The sequence below is a fragment of the Schistocerca gregaria genome, chromosome 1, assembly GCF_023897955.1.
Source record: "Schistocerca gregaria isolate iqSchGreg1 chromosome 1, iqSchGreg1.2, whole genome shotgun sequence".
Classification (NCBI taxonomy): domain Eukaryota; kingdom Metazoa; phylum Arthropoda; class Insecta; order Orthoptera; family Acrididae; genus Schistocerca; species Schistocerca gregaria.
The window spans coordinates 630888665-630906355 of NC_064920.1; the positions used below are offsets into that span (position 1 = coordinate 630888665).

A 17691-nucleotide genomic window follows, 5' to 3' on the forward strand; every position below is an offset into this window, starting at 1 on the left:
TACAAAGGGAGGTTATCATGTTGGGATCACAGATTTACTTCAGACTTTGTACACCTATAGTGGGCCATTAAAACAACATAATGTGCAAGTAGTAAGGTGCACTACTCTGACAATTCAGAGAAAATCACAAGAGAAGTTTTACATGTCTATTATGTAAGTGATGTATCTGTGCATAGGTGCCAGGTGCTTGAATTCATAGTGGTCAAGTGGTTGGCGTTAGAGCCTAAAACGTGTCAGAACACTGTTGCAGAAGCAACGAAAAAAGCATGCCAAATTCAGAAGAATGCAAAATCCCTAACACTGGCTAAGTTTCATGGAAGCTCGAAGTTTAGTGTGGACGTCAATGCTACATGCTTTTAATAGTTCCACAATGAAACATTGTCTCAAAATATGGCAGAAAACCAATAGAGATTCTGGTCATATGTAGAGTACACCAGTGGCAAAAAAACAGTCAATATCGTCACTGAGCGATAGCGATGGAAAAGTTATCGATGATGGTGCCACTAAAGCAGAGATACTGAATACAGTTTTCCGTAATTCCTTCATGAAAGAAGACGAAGCAAATATTCCAGAATTCTAAACCAGAACAGCTGTTAGCATGAGTGACATAAAAGTAGATATCTTAGGCGTTGCAAAACAACTCAAATCACTTAAGAAAGGCAAGTCTTCTGGTCCAGATGGTATACCAATCAGGTTCCTTTCAGAGTATGCAGACACAATAGCACCTTTCTTAGCAGTCGTATACAATCGCTCACTTGCTGAAGGGTCTGTTCCTAAAGGCTGGAAAGTAGCACAGGTCACACCAATATTCAAGAAATGAAATAGGAGTAACTCATTGAACTACAGACCCATGTCACTGACCTCAATTTGCAGTAGGTGTTTGGAGCATATATTGTACTCAAACAATATGAATCACCTAGAAGAAAATTCCTTATTGGTACATAACCAACACAGATTCAGAAAACATTGTTCTTGTGCAACGCAGCTAGTTCTTTATTCCCTTGAAGTAATGAGTGCTGTCGACAAGGGATCTCCGATCGATTCCATATTCCTAGATTTCCAGAACGCTTTTGATACCATTTCTCACAAGCGACTATTAATCAAATTGCATGCATATGAAGTATTGTCTGAGTTGTGTGACTGGATTCATGATTTCCTCTCAGAAAAGTAACAGATCGTAGTGATAGAAGGTAAATCATTGAGTAGAACAGAAGTGATATCTGGCATTCCACAAGGTAGTGTCATAGGCCCTCTGCTGTTCCTGATTTATATAAATGATCTAAGTGATAATCTGAGCAGCTCCCTTACTTTGTTTGCAGATGATGCTGTAATTTACCATCTGGTACAATCATCATACGATCAATTCCAATTACAAAATGATCTAGGGAGAATTTCTGTATGGTGCAAAAAGTTTCAATTAGCACTAAACAAAGAAAAGTGCGAGCTCATCCACATGGGTACTAAAAGAAATCCGATAAATTTTGGGTATACGATAAATCGCACAAATCTAAGGGCTGACAATTCTACTAAATATCTAGTAATTACAATTACGAGCAACTTAAATTGGAAAGACCACATAGATAATATTGTGGGGGAGGCGAAACAAAGACTGCGCTTTGTTGGCAGAACACTTTAAAAGATGCGACAAACCCACTAAAGAGGAAGCCTACATTACACTTGTACATCCTCTGCTGGAATATTGCTGCGCGGTATGGGATCCTTATCGGGTAGGATTGACGAAAGACATCAAAAAAGTTTAGAGTTATCATGCAATAAGGGTGAGAGTGTCACTGATATGATATGCGAGTTGGGATGGCAGTCACTGAAACAAAGACGGTTTTCTTTGCAGCGAGATCTGTTTACAAAATTTCAATCACCAACTTTCCCTTCCAAATGTGAAAATATTTTGTTGACACCCATCTACGTAGCGAGAAATGATCATCATCGATAAAATAAGAGAAATCAGAGCTTGAACGGAAAGATTTAGGTGTTCCTTTTTCCCAGGCGCCATTTGGGAGTGGAATGATAGAGAAGTAGTATGAAAATGCTTTGATGAACCCTCTGCCAGGCACTTACGTGTGAATTGCAGAGTAACCATGTACATGTACATGTAGAAGGTTCCACTCACCCTCAAACTTTAGTTTTTGTAGTGCAAGTTTAAATTCTGCGATATTCAATAAATTTACACCTATACTATTCATTCTTGCTACATTAGCAGTGTCTCACCACTACACAAGTTAAGTGCCAAATGGAGCCTGCCTCTGTGTCTGCAGCTCGAAGCATTGGGTGGCAAAGTAGTTCTGGGTACATTATCAGATTGCATGCATAACAAATTTCGCAAACCATGGCAGGCATAAATTTTCAGGGAAACTCAATGTATTTCTTCATTTACTTGTCAACAGTTATAAGTTTGATGGTTCTAGTAATTAAATTTCATTAAAAACAGTAAGTACACAAATAAGATGAAATTCACTAAAACTTCATGAAAATACTCATGGTTGCTTTTGATTATAGTCCTCTCAAATGTCATATAAATTAAATAATGTGACCAGTGAAAAACATATAGACTAAAATTTAAGTTTGAGCCGGAGTTGAACTTTCACCTCACACTCGTTTGTCTTAGAAAGATCAAACGCTAACCATTAAACCACCATGAGTGCTAACATTGAGCACCTACACACAGATACGTGGGTTACACAATAGACCTTCTCTTGCAATTTTCTCAGATTTGCCAGAGCAGTACATCTTATTACTTGCACGTTATGCTGTTTAAGAGGCCTACTAAAGGTGTAAAAAGTTGAAATAAATCTGTGATCCCAATATCATGGCCTCCCCTTGTTAGAAGTAAAGGAGAAACCATTTATGGCAAATGTGATAAGGCTGCCCACACATTGGCTGTTCGTCTCCTCAAAAGTGTGTGAATGTCTCTGGGGCTACCCTGCCTGGAGTAGAGACTGCTGTGTCTTTCTTGAGGAACAGGAGATTAAAACCAGAAGACGGATTCTCTGTGCTGAGGCCAAGAAGATTTATAAGACTGCAACCCCGACTTTTGCTTCCTCCTTTGCATCGGTTGTTAAACAGCCAGTACAGAAAACTGTTGCTGCTACACAAACAGAGATAACAAGTATTAGCACTAGTACCTGTGTTTGTCATTGTGCATGTGCTGCTGCAGTTACTTCACAGCCCACACTCCCTCACAAAATGTCAGAGAAGTCTAACATTGCAGAGCTCCCCGTCCCTCAAAGGTTCAGTTTGATCCACGGTCCAGTGCTGCCACTACCTTTACCACTGCTGTGGTGGTTCTGAATCCAACCAAGACAAAATCCCAAGCAGCCACCACTGATGGAGTCAAGAAGTGAACAGACTGATGTTGATGTCATCCTATCTGACGCCTCTTTCAACTCTTCGGTGGAGCTAATTGACCTCTATGTCAGACTAGGGCAGTCATCGTGCCCCAAGACTGAGCTCCTATCCATTACGGGCTCAATGACAGGGTGAAAGTACAATCCACATTACAGTTGGCTTCCATATTACAGTGGAACATTAATTGGTTCCGGACACGTGTAGAAACTGAAACCGTTAGCACATGAATGCCCTCTGTGCCTGTGTTTACAAGAAACACGTTTTTAAAGCCACTGACATTCCTGTATTACGGGACTGTAAACTTCACTGAAAGGATGACCTCACTGGGGACATAGCTAAGGAAAAGGTTGCTGTGTTTGTCCATAATGCACACCACTTCTCTGCTCTCACCCTGGCTACTGATCCACAAGCTGTTGCTGTTGAAATTCACACGTGTCAGAGGAACACTGTTTGCTCCCTGTATGTGCCTTCACAAGATGAAATAGTCTCTGAGGCTCTCACAGATCTTACAGAACAACTCCTCCGGCCATTTCTTCTCGAAGTTGTCAGTGCCTATCATGTTTTGTGGAGCTCAACCTTTACTAGCTGTTGAAGTTGGGTTTTGGAGAGCCTCACGTCGTCTCACGAGCTGTCTATCCTTAATCTGTGTACTCCCACCCAATTTTGTGCTGCTGTGGGTCATTCTCAGCCCTTGACCTCCCTGCTCTATGACCCTCGTAGACAATGCTCAGTGGGAAGTCATTGGCGACCATTCCAGTGACTACGTCCCACCCTACTTTCACCTACTGGATGGAGCATTACCTGAAGGGAAAAAAAAGAAAACCACTAAAATGGATGGTCAGCAGGAGTAACTGGACACTGTTACCCAGCTGACTCTTTGAACACACAACTATGTCCAGAAATTCAGGTACCACATCACACGTGTGAGCCATCATGACACGGACTTGTTGTTGTTGTTATTGTGGTCTTCAGTCCTGAGACTGGTTTGATGCAGCTGTCCATGCTACCCTATCCTGTGCAAGCTTCATCATCTCCCAGTACCTACTACAACCCACACCCTTCTGAATCTGCCTAGTGTATTCATCTCTTGGTCTTCCTCTACGATTTTTACCCTCCACGCTGCCCTCCAGTGCTAAATTTATGATCCCTTGATGCCTCAGAACATGTTCTACCAACCGGTCCCTTCTTCTTGTCAAGTTGTGCCACAAACTCCTCTTCTCCCCAATTCTATTCAGTACCTCTAACAAATTTCTCTTCTTCAGAAACGCTTTCCTTGCCATTGCCAGTCTACATTTTATATCCTGTCTACTTCGACCATCATCAGTTATCTTGCTCCCCAAATAGCAAAACTCCTTTACTACTTTAAGTGTCTCATTTCCTAATCTAATTCCCTCAGCATCACCCGACTTAATTCAACTACCTTCCATTATCCTCGTTTTGCTTTTGTTGATGTTCATCTTATATCCTCCTTTCAAGACACTATCCATTCCGTTCAACTGATCTTCTAAGTCCTTTGCTGTCTCTGACAGAATTACGATGTCATCGGCGAACCTCAAATTTTTTATTTCTTCTCCATGGCTTTTAATACCTACTCCGAATTTTTCTTTCATTTCCTTTACTGCTTGCTCTATATACAGATTGAATAACATCGGGGAGAGGCTACAACCCTGTCTCACTCCCTTCCCAACCGCTGCTTCCCTTTCATGTCCCTCGAATCTTATAACTGCCATCTGCTTTCTGTACAAATTGTAAATAGCCTTTCGCTCCCTGTATTTCACCCATGCCACCTTCAGAATTTGAAAGAGAGTATTCTAGTCAACATTGTCAAAAGCTTTATCTAAGTCTACAAATACTAGAAATGTAGGTTTGCCTTTCCTTAATCTTCCTTCTAAAATAAGTCGTAAGGTCAGTATTGCCTCACGTGTTCCAATATTTCCTTCCCCAAGGTCAACTTCTACCAGTTTTTCCATTCGTCTGTAATGAATTGGCTTTAGTACTTTGCAGCTGTGACTTATTGAACTGATAGTTCTGTAATTTTCATATCTGTCAACTTCTGCTTTCTTTGGGATTGGAATTATTATATTCTTCTTGAAGTCTGAGGGTATTTCGCCTGTTTAATAAATCTTGCCCACCAGATGGTAGAGTTTTGTCAGGACTGGCTCTCCCAAGGCCGTCAGTACTTCTAATGGAATGTTGTCTTCTCCCGGGCCCTTGTGTCGACTCAGATTTTTCAGTGCTCTGTCAAACTCCTCACGCAGTATCGTATCTACATCCTCTTCCACTTCCATAATATTGTCCTCAAGTACATCACCCTTGTATAGACCCTACCCCATCCACCTTTCTGCTTTCCCTTCTTTTCTTAGAACTAGGTTTCCATCTGAGCTCTTGATATTCGTAGAAGTGGCTCTCTTTTCTCCAAAGGTCTTTTTAATTTTCCTGTAGGCAGTATCTACCTTGCCCTATTGAGATTAGCCTTTACATCCCTACATTTGGCCTCTAGCCATTCATGCTTAGCCATTTTGCACTTCCTGTCGATCTCATTTTTGAGACGTTTGTATTCCTTTTTGCCTGCATCATTTACTGCATTTTTATATTTTCTCCTTTCATCAATTAAATTCGATATTTCTTCTGTTACTCAAGGATTTCTACTAGCCCTCGTCTCTTTACCTACTTGATCCTGTGCTGCCTTCACTACTTCATCCCTCAAAGCTACCCATTCTTCTTCTACTGTATTTCTTTCCCCCATTCTTTTCAATTGTTCCCTTATGCTCTCCCTGAAACTCTGTACAGGCTCTGGTTTAGTCAGTTTATCCCGGTTCTATCTCCTTAAATTTCCACCTTTTTGCAGTTTCTTCAGTTTTAATCTACACTTCATAACCAATAGATTGTGGTCAGTCCACATCTGCCCCTGGAAAAGTCTTACAATTTAAAACCTGGTTCCTAAATCTCTGTCTTACCATTATATAATCTATCTGATACCTTCTAGTATCTCCTAAAGTCCTCAGGTCATCTTAGGAGGCAACCTGTATTGTGGTGAACTGGTGAATGCTATTCAGCAATGCGGGCCAGGCATGCAGGTCTTCAATGGTTTAAGTACCGCCTGATGGCAGAGAACCTCATCAGCATTTTGTGTCGCAAGAGCTGAAGCTCAGTTTGTAATTAAGAAGAGCAAGAAAGGTTCATTGGCAAGTGTTTCTGGATTCCATCAACTGTTCCACTTGTTCTGCAAAAGTATGGGAAGCCATCAGTAGGATATCTGGAAAACACAGTCATGCCAGGATCTGGCATTTCATCGCTAACATGTGACTATAGAGAGGGGAAAATCTGACTTCAGATCCAACAATTCTGAGACTTACAACTACCCTTCCTCCATGTGGGAGCTGGAATCAGCACTATATGTGACTTGTGATACTGCACCCAGTCATGACCAAATCCAGTACTGCATGTTTCAACAGTTACCAGCAGCATCAAAGGAAATCTTGCTAGAATGTTTCAATGTTATATGGCACACAGGTAACTTCCCAAACTCGTGGAGAGAGGCACTTTTGATACCTCTCCGCAAACCGGGAAAGGACTGCACTACTCCTAGTAGTTATCAGAATATCGCCTTAATGAGCTGTGTAGGAAAGACCCTGGGATGAATGGTTAACAGTCGTCTAGTCTGGGTATTAGAGGCAACTCGTTAGCCTCTCTTGCTGTGGGTTCCAAAGATTTTGGTCCACTGTCAACAGCCTGATCCTGCTGGAGGCAGCTATTTAGCAGGCTTTCCTACATAAGCATCACTGTGTTTGCATATTTTTCAGTTTCAGTGAGGCATACGATGCTACTTGGAGATGAAGTATTCTCTCACAGTTGCATCAACGGGGATTTGTTCGCCACCTTCCCACCTTCATAAGGTCTTTTCTGTCTCAGCGGTTTATAGAACCTGGGTTGGTGACATGCTGTCAAATCATTTTGCCCTCAGGGCAGTGTTTTAAGTGTTACCCTCCTTGCCATGGCCGTAAACAGTATGTTATCTACAGTAAGCAACCCTGAACAGTGCTCTTATTTGTAGATGATTTTGCTTTTTTTCTATTCCTACTCCAGTGTTGCAACAGTGAGCCGTCAGTTGCAACTTACAGTGTAGGGGTTGGAGGAGTGGACTGCGAAGACAGGGTTTCATTTATCTGTGTGTGTGTGTGTGTGTGTGTGTGTGTTTTAATCATTTTTGTGGTATTTTTAATTTACCTGCTTTGCATATATGAGGGCACAGTTCTACATCTTAGAGACTCTGTGAGGTTTCTGGGCCTCATTTTTTACTCCAAATTGTCATGATTGCCACTCCTGACCTGAAAGCTAGAACACAGTAGGTTAAGTGCATTAGCCGCAACTCTTGGGTAGTGGCCACGACTCATCTGCTCCACTTTTATAGGGCTTTTGTGGTTTCGTGGCTTGACTATGGATGGGTGTACGGTGTATGGATTGGTGAGGCTTTATTATTTGGAGGTCGTTGATGCTGTCCACTATGAGGGGGATTAGGCTGGCAATGGGTGCTTAATAGGACCAGCCCCATACACCCTGTCCCTTTGCAGAGGGTGGTGAACTGCCACTCGAAATTCGATGCCAAGTCCTCATGGTGCTTCAGATATGTAAACTTGTCACAGCTCCAAATTCACTCTCATACCCTACCATTGCTCATTCCCTTCTGGAATGCCTTTTCTCCCATTGTCCATGAGGAATAAGACCATTTGGGATCTGCTTGTGGCATGTGCTGGAGTCACTTGGAGTGGAGCAAGAGCTTTAACAGTCTACCACTTCTTATCTGCTGTATGTTTCCCATTGTAAGAATTGCGGTCATTGGTGCATCACCTCCATGCACTTAGAAACTACCAAGTTTTTAATAACAATCTAAATAATTTGGTGGGGGTTCAGTATGTGTTTGCACACTGGTTAAATTTCCTATGTTTAGTGAACAGGTACTACTGAACACTACATTTGATGCTGAACTAGCTACAATCCAAGTGTCTATCTTGCTAATGAATTATGAGGTATGATAAAAAAGCAATAGAATTTTTTTTAATTTTGCGGGCTTTATACATTCTGTTTTTTCTTTCACATGTTCCTGATGTATGTTTGCATTTTCAGTGGTTTTGAATATTTAGTTTACTGTTGACAGTTGAAAATGTCAAATGCGTTTTTGTGTCCTCAGTGAATTTTCCTTAAAAAAAAAAGGTGAAATAAAAGAATATGTATTAAATTTTGCTTAAAAAATAAAGTGCAGCACCACATTTAAAATGTTGACTGTGGCATTTGACAAACCTGCTATGAGTAAGACAAGAGTTTACAATTGCTTTAACTGTTTCAAGGAGGATCGAGAAGATGATGACTGCTGTGGATGCCCTAGCACATTAATTACTGATGAAAATGTGGAAGAAGGAAAATTTTTCCAAAAAGTCACGGACTCACCATCAGAGAGGTTGCTGATGATGTAGGCATATACTTTGGCTGATGTCAAGCAATTTTTTAAGATGTTTTTGACATGAAATGTGTAGCAGCAATGTTTGTTCCGAAATTGTTGAATTTTGACCAAAAACAGTGATTGAAATTGTTAATGATCCAGAACTTCTAACAGATGTTATAACTTTGAAACCAAGGCCCTGTCATCCCAAAGGAAACTGCCTGGAGAGCCAAGATAAAGAAAAGAAAATAAATTAAAAAATTAAAAAAATTCATTACGTTCGATCACTATTTCCTACATTACAGTTGGATGTTTTCCTGTTGTATGCCCATACACACAGTAAGGAATACTACCTGAAAGTTATGTGCCATTTGCATGAAGGGATCCAAGGAATGTAACCAGATCTATGGCATAACCACTCATGGAAATTGCATCATGATAATGCTCCCACTCACACCTCAATGCTTGTAATTTTTTTTTGGCAAATAACAAAACTGTAATTTCGCCTCAACCACCATATTCACTGGACATAGGCCCCTGTGACTTCTATTCATGAGGCTGAAGAGAACCATGAAAGAATGGCATTTTGCCTTCATTGATGAGATAAAATCAGAATCACTGAACACCATAACAAAAACTGAGTTCCAGAAGTGTTTCGAAAAGGGGAAAAAAAAAGCACTGGTGCAAGGTATTATATGTGAGGGGGATTAGTTCGGAGCTGACTAGGTTGGGGGAAAAAAAAACCAACAGTTCTGTAAGAAAAACAAATTCTCATTACTTTTTGACTGTACGTTGTGTAACCTATACCTCCTGTCAGGTAGAGATACTCCTGTCGAGAGATGGAAGAGATATCACATCAATTACCCCTCCCATTTATCCTGTTGGTTGGTTGGTTGGGATGCCTTAGACTTACTGTTGTGCAGTCCTAGGCTCGTATCTATAATGGAATGTCCATAATTTTTGTGTGATTGTGATCATTACTTTATTGTTTTATCAGTACCACATTTGAGACCTAATGATGCTTTACCAAGGCAGGCCTTAGAAAAAGTCAGTTAGCCAGCATACTCCTCTGAAGCCTGTATCAAAATATTCCAATAAAACGACATTAAGAGAGCACATAAGGGATCACCTGCACAGTGCATAATGTGGTACCTTACCATTCTGGACCATTTGGTACTATGGTGGTATCAAGATATAGTGAGATTATCAGAAACGGACAAAGGGCATTACAGTGAGAAATAATCTTGATTTTAAGTAAAAGACTATGAGCAGAAATGTGTTACTTAATCAAACAGAAGTTGGATTATTGGGAATAGTATGTCGCTTCAATGCATGGACTTGCAACAGACACCCAGTTGTGAGCTGAACTGTGACATATCAGCTTTCCCAGCTGTAATACCTGGAGTTTTAGACTGAGGAGTATTTCATATTAATTCTTCTGACAAGGCAAAATACTGGTAATTTATTTCACTGATATGCTAACTTCAAACGTTTCTCTCACATATTTTAATCAACACTGAATTTTTTAAGCATAACATAGCATTTTATCTTTTAAAACCTGACAGATAGATACCTGCAATGCCCTTTTACAGACTGGGAAATTAACAGTGAAATAACACAATGTAAAGGTACCTTCTCAGTGTCAGATATCCTAATAGTCAGGATTGGTCTGTCAGACTCTTTTTGTGCCTGGAAACAATAAATTTGCTTTCACGATTTCAGTGCAGATTTCAAAGGTCCGTATCCACAGCCCACCACCTTTTATTATTAGTCTTCTGTCAGGTAGGCCTTTATGCTTCAACACGACCATATAATCCAAGTTACATGGAGGGGGGGGGGGGGGGTTAACTTTCCAACATCCATTAAAATTTTCTCACCTTACTGTTATTACAGAGTTCGAGTTGGCATATCTCTTAGTAATCAACATATACAGGAAAACTGGGTTCTTAGAGTTTAAAAGGAAGAAACAGAATAGGTGTTGAAAGATGAGAAATAAAGGGCAGAAAAGTAACATTATTTAACAGTAGCAAAACTTGATTGGCCAGTTCAATAAATGTGTTTGCTAGAAAATGGAGAGCTATAATCAACTATAGGAAAATGCTGACAGCAGTTGAAGAAAGTTAGTAATCTGAAAGATAAGTGAGGAGGAAAACAGAAGGAGAAGGAAGAGTTATACTGCTAGGTAAAAATTTTGGAGTGGTATTGGCCAGCAGCAATAGGAAAAATTAGTTTAATAAACTAAATGGTTGTCTTCCATAAAGTTATGGCAGTGGAGACTTCGAAAATGGAATATAGTACTGAGTGGGACTCAGAAAAAAAATTGATGCAAATATTAAACAGACTAATTTGGCTCTTATGGAAGGTCTGTGATACAGTGATTGGTAACTTGCTTAAAAAGCAAATGAGCACAGAGCTGAATGGGCATCATAGGGCAGTAAAAGATGTTGTGTTGATACTATCCTACTGGATGCTGTAAGAAGGCAGGATATACTTCTAATGACTGAAAACCTAATATCAGAGTATAAAGCTTTGTCTCGCTATTCGGATCAGGTGTATATCTTTTTAGGTTAAATTCAAAATTCAGAGAGGCATCTTTAAAGTAAATTAAACTTGGGACTCTCATTTCATAGCATAAGCCTAGAGGAAATGGGAGTGAACTTGTATAATCATAATATTAAGGAGGAAAAAAAATAAACATCATGTTCATTAAGTGTACATTCCAAAGTACGGAAATCTAATTTTCTGTAGATCAGTATCTAGAAACATTAACTTGTGGGTTACTATTGTTGTCATGTTCCGGCCATGACTGAGAAATTGAAAAACTTACATGGGAAGCCTTGTGAAAGCTGCATAGACACACATCCACCTGTGCCAATGAATTAAAATAAACTTAATACAGAATACTGTTGAAAGATAAATAGAGAAAGTAATAATAAAAGAGGATAGTAGTTGTAATAAAGAAAATTTATGAATGATAGTAGAAGTGTAGCAGCGACTTTCTTTTTCACTTTTGTCCTTTAGGTAATAGGAGAGAAAAAATGATCTTAAGAAGTTGATAAGAGAAGCCAAAGTAACTTCAGTAAAATTGAAAGTCCATCTGAAATGTAGAGTATATCAATATCTATGTAGAATAAAGTTTGTATGAGGCACTGTAAAGCTGTTGCTTTATAATATGTAATGTTCTTCGTAATAAATGTAATATACCATATCATTAATTCGATATTTTTCAATAAATCAAAATATTTGGTTATCAAGCTTTTCTGTGGGAAGGGTGATTCCTAGACATCAGTAACTAAGTCAAGTACCTTTCCTTAGATTATATCAAATATTTAAAATAGTAATGCATGCAAAAGTTTCCACTCGCATATGGAGAAATGACATGTTGAATCAGTTTCAATTTTTACTTCAAAACTGATTTTCTACCAAGACTATTAGTTGTTCAGTTAGTGAGGGCTTACCAGGATTTCCCAATAATCACAATATATCATTTGTTGATACAATACATTTGATTGTATTGGTAATGACATTTTGTTGTAGTTAAAGTTTTGAAGAATAAATAGTTTCTCATGTACCTAATTTGGTTAATAGAAAATTGAGAAAGTTCTGATATGCCATTGAAGTAATATGGAGGCATGACCCATCATCATCTGCTTGGGGGGAAACTACAATAGGCTTTGGTTTAGATTATGACATTTTGCTGTTCTCAGTGCATCTGAATGATCTACCATTTTATTTTTTACGGGTATCAGAATTGATTATTTCTTCAGGTGATACAAGCATTATTTTGTGAAATTTATCAAGTCTTCTTGCCCAAATGATGATGTTTTAAACAGTAAAAAACTGACTTGTTGAATTTTGTACTCTAAATAATGTGATAGTTTTGCATAACATAGTGTAAAATGAAAGTAATAGATAGGATAGAAACTTATAAGTTTTAGTAGGAGCATGTTGTTGAAAACATAACATGTAAAAATGATGTAGTGACTGACTAAAGTATTTAGGTTTAGGTACTTTTATCATATGAATAATTGTAAACTTCAGGGACATATGTATAAGAATTTAATGTGTTTTGTGTGTTATTTTCATTCCTTGATCCCTTGTATGATAGTATTTTGGGGTTACTGTACCCTTAGGGACAAAGTATGTAATACACTAAATATGTAGAATTAAGTGTAAGGTTCACAAATGAAAAATCTCATGTCTATACACTTATTTCTGATCTTGTCTGATTTTTAGAACAGTAATTTGATGATTTGCTAAAATTTATTCTTCTAGATACATACTCGACATTGATAATCTAGATATTATTGATTTCTGAGAAAAATCTGTTTCTGTTTATCCAAATTGGAAATCAGTGAAACCGGCAGCCACTGTCTGTACTTTCTCGTTTGCTGTATAGTGACCAATAATGTTCTTACACTTTTAAAACACAGTGACTGCACAAAGCATGTACAGTTGTTCATATAAGAAGTAAAATATTTCTGTTTAAAAAAAAAAAGTTAACCAATTTTTCATTGTTCAGTAGTCTCCCGTTAATCCGAACTAATTGAGACCACACCTTGTTCGGATTACAGATTCGTTCAGATTAGCCAGAATTACGGTGAAGAGTTTCCAAAATGAAGTATACCAAGCAGATAAGTAGGTACACCATTGTAACAAATGGGAACACGTGTGGGAACAATGGCTCACTCACTACCTGCCCTTTTTGTTGTGCGTTGTTGAAACCTTTGTAGTGTCTGATGTCAGTGCACAGCCAATTGGCTCACAAAGTGCTTGGTTATGTTAGTTATCGATTTCTGGCACTCATAACACTTGTATTGTATTCATTCAGGTGTAGTGGTGTACATATTTTTGTCATGAGTAAACGGAAACATACACCGTTAACTCTCAGAGAAAAACTGATTGCTTTGAAGTGGATACACAGTGATGAGTCCTGTGCAACATCTTTGGGGAAAAACACTCAAAATTTGGCAGACTTTTAAACAGTCCCGGTACGATGAAGTGGATGAAGCTCTTTACCTTTGGTTTGCGCTGGAAAGAGAAAGGGAAACTCCTTTGAGTGGAGCACTGGTTCAGGAGAAGGCTGTTTACCTGAACAAGTAAGTGAATGGTGATGAGTCTTTTGATGTGAGTAAGGGTTGGTTGGACAGATTCAGAAAACGTCATGGAATCCATCAGCTAACAATTAATGGAGAGAAGCTTTCTTCTGACCATGATGCAGCGAAGGAATACTTGGGTGAGTTCGAAAAAATAAGAGGGGGGAAAGGATTCTCCCCAACAAGTTTATAATTCTGACAAGACTGGCCATAATTTTAGGGTGTTCCAACAAAAAACCTGGCATCAAAAGCAGAAGACCATGCTCCTAGTTTTAAAATGTTCAAAGATTGTGTGACTTTATTAGCGTGCAGCAACACTGCTGATAATCACAAGCTGCCTTTAATGCTGATCAGCAAATCTGCTAGGCCCAGACCTTCTGAAAACTGCAACATGAAGTCCCTGCCTGTATAGGATCGCAATCAAAAAGCATGGATGGATGGTAAGCTGTTCAAAGAATGGTTTCACGGCCAGTTTGTTCCCTCTGTTTGACGGTTTTCTAAGGAAAACCATTTGTCTCCCCGTTCAGTCCTTTTGATTGATAATGTGCCATCTCACCCCAGCACTGAGGAATGTGATGGAGAAATTGTGGCAAAGTTTTTGCTGTCGAATGTTACACCACTTCTACAGCTGACGGACCAGGGTGTACTGTAAACATGAAAACTGAGGTACAGAACTTTTTTTTAAGAATGGCGATTCAAGATGATAGCATTGCTTTAGTGGACAAAATAAAAAAGACCAGTGTGAAGGATGTTGTTTATTCGGTTGCTGAGGAATGGCAGAATATTTCAGAAAATACTCTGAGAAAATCGTGGAGAAAACTGTGGACATATCTTGAGTTTCAGGATTACCTAGTTGAAAATGAACAGGAAAATCTACTACAAATGATACAAATAATCTCTGGATGTGAAGAAGCTAGTGACGGAGACATAGATGAGTGGATAGCAGCAGATGGGCATGTGTGGAGAGCCTTACTGATGCTGATTTAGTTTCTGTTATGACTCAAGACCAGGAAGATATGGACTGCTGTGACAGAATTGACAATGAGCCTGAAAGTGACAAAGGAGAGCTGGTGCCGCACAGTGATGCAGCAGAAGCCCTTGACCTCACACTACGTTATGTGGAGCAACAACCCACTGCTACACCTGCTGATTTGATTTTTCTGAGACGATGGCGCAACTATACATTATGCAACAGACTGTCTTCATTACGCCAGAAAACAATGATTGAGTTTTTGTCATCTAAAAAGCAGGGATAAAATGTCTATTGCATTTTAGTAAGTTCAACATCTTTTCTTTCATTGTTATGCATTGTTTAAACCTGTTCTCTTTCCAATTTTTCTAATACATGTGTTCTGTACTGTGCAAATTAAAATAGTGTGTATTTGCAGCAGTTTACCCCACAGTTTTCCATACTTGGACAAAAATTTTTCATGTTCAGATTAACCGAACATTTGGATTACTGGGGTTCGGACTAGCGTTACTCTCCTGTAATTGCAGCAAAAATGGTGAAATTGTATTATTGTTCTCCTCCCGTATAAATTATGGTAAAAGTAATAGTGTTTGGTAGTGTTAATGCATGTGCTATATTTACAAGTAAGAACTTCCACTTCTCACTATTTCCAGGCTCTACTAAAGTGCAAATTTATTGTGAAACTGAACTATTGTTTGTTGCCAATTCTTCAAGCTTAGGATCACTTGTTACTGTTTGCAGGTGAAACCTCGTACTCTGTCAAGAGAATGTGTGTTGGTGTTAACCAGAGAAGCTGCCCATCAGGACACTCCTCCTGTTGGGGACACAGCAGCCCAGTAGTTGCTTCTTTCCACAGTCATTTTTTTTACTATATTTATTTTATATGCGACAGCAATAGTGTTATAAAATAAACTGAACTCTGAAGGTGATATTGAGCGTGAATTGTGTACATACAACTTTTATTCTGAGACTGTGCTGTTTATTCTCTAAGTGTTATTTTTATTTAAAATATTTAACTTTATATAAATGATATAATCATAATTTTTTTAAATACAGACATATGCTGTGATCAGTGGTGATATGTGAAACAACTTTTTACAATGAAACATTCGCACTGACAAAGACATTGTAACAATTAATTTTTTCTTTGATTCATGCATTAGGTATATAACAGACCAAATATTTTTTTCCGTGACTGCTTTGTGTGTGTGTGTGTGTGTGTGTGTGTGTGTGTGTGTGTGTGTGTGTGTGTGTGTGTGTGTGTGTGTTCATGCTGTAACTTTTCTTGGAAATGTTAACTTCAACTATGATCAGTGCTGCTTTGTCACAAGTCACATGAAAGTGGATAAATCTTAAAATGTAACTTTTTTTTAGTTCTGATTATGTTGTAGGTTTTGTATTATATGTGTAAAGAAACCAAATAAGTTCTTTTCTGAATGCTTTAATGTAGAGGCTGTGTGCATTTGTGAGAATGACGATGAATGGTTTGTTCAGTCCTATAGTGTACAATTGTATACAGCATGTTTCAGATCGGACAAAACTGTGTGTTTATATTGACCAAAAAAGTAAAAAGTATCATTTAATCATCTGAAAGGACTCTGTAATAAACTCATTAAAATTGAAATTATATTCTCTCCATTTCTTATATGTAAATAAATCAAAATTCATTGACATTCTTTAGTTATAGAAATAAGATAATTAATTTTTGTTTATAGCAGTATCATACAAAGTTTGTAAAGTCCTAATTTTATGTGTGAAGTAATGACTCAAAACAGAGGGCATATATTTTATATTCATAATTTCTTAACAATGAATGTCTTTGAATTGCGATTGTAGAAGTGCATACCATTTCCAATTGATTTATCACTGCATCAATATCATTCACCTGGAATGAAAACTGATCCTGCATAGCAACTGTCAGTCAGTAGCACTTGGCAGGATACATTACTTTCTAGTCATACAGGAGGATGTTTGTTATTGCTGCAGACTGAGTAGAATGATGGTAAAATTTTCAAAAACTTGTTTAACTCTCTATGTTCAGGAGCATCCTCAATGTTTTTGAATGTTGTGTTTATAAGAGATATTATTTTTTATCGTTAAGTCACCTCATCAGCACTGTGACGGGGGGAGTGGACACACTGACTTCATAGGACAGTTTGTCACGTGAAATCTGAAGCTGCAATGCTCAGCTGATTCTGTACTCCCAATATGTACATGAATTAAAATTGAGCATATAAACAGTGCTATTAACTGCTGTTTGAAGAAGACATGACATTGAAACCAACAGGAAATTCTCACACCCATACCACAATGCACCATCTAAAATGTTTCCTCACAGTATAAAATATTATAACATGCTTGTATATTACTTTTTTTTAAAGTACCATTATCTTTCTTCTTTAAAGTGTTCCACTATGCTGAAAGAGATGGGTGAACAGATCTCAGTGTGGTTAATGACTATATTACTACAGTTTTATTTTTTTAAATCTTTTCCTCCTTTCGTCTTTGGCTTACATTGTTTGCAATATGATCAGGATAATTGTTGGTTATCAAAATCACACAAGATGCTCCTCCTATCAGCTTCAGATAGAACTAGCTCATTCATTTGGCATGGTAATTTTCCTAACATTCCCTCAAGTCTCTTCTGGGTAGCAAGTACAGGACAATTGTTTTTACGGAGCTGAATGATTAGAGAAATTTCTTATCATCTTTATTGTGGTACTTATAGAGCGTGTATCTACAAGGTGGTATTTGAATGGCATCCTCTTATGCTATTATTTGAAAGTAAATGTTGAAAGTATCTCAGCAATCCTTAATCAGTATTT

The 17691-nt window shown here is 38.3% G+C and overlaps 1 protein-coding gene across 1 annotated transcript in view; it reads left to right on the forward strand.

The window, feature by feature from the left end:
- The window catches only part of LOC126360013 (uncharacterized), a 48639-nt gene extending 32139 nt beyond the window's left edge, over positions 1-16500 (forward strand). Inside the window, exon 3 of the mRNA XM_050007674.1 lies at positions 15608-16500. Within this exon, the coding sequence (XP_049863631.1) occupies positions 15608-15706 (99 nt within the window). The 3' untranslated portion in view covers positions 15707-16500. The remainder of the gene's footprint in view (positions 1-15607) is intronic.
- The last annotated feature ends 1191 nt before the right edge of the window (positions 16501-17691 follow it).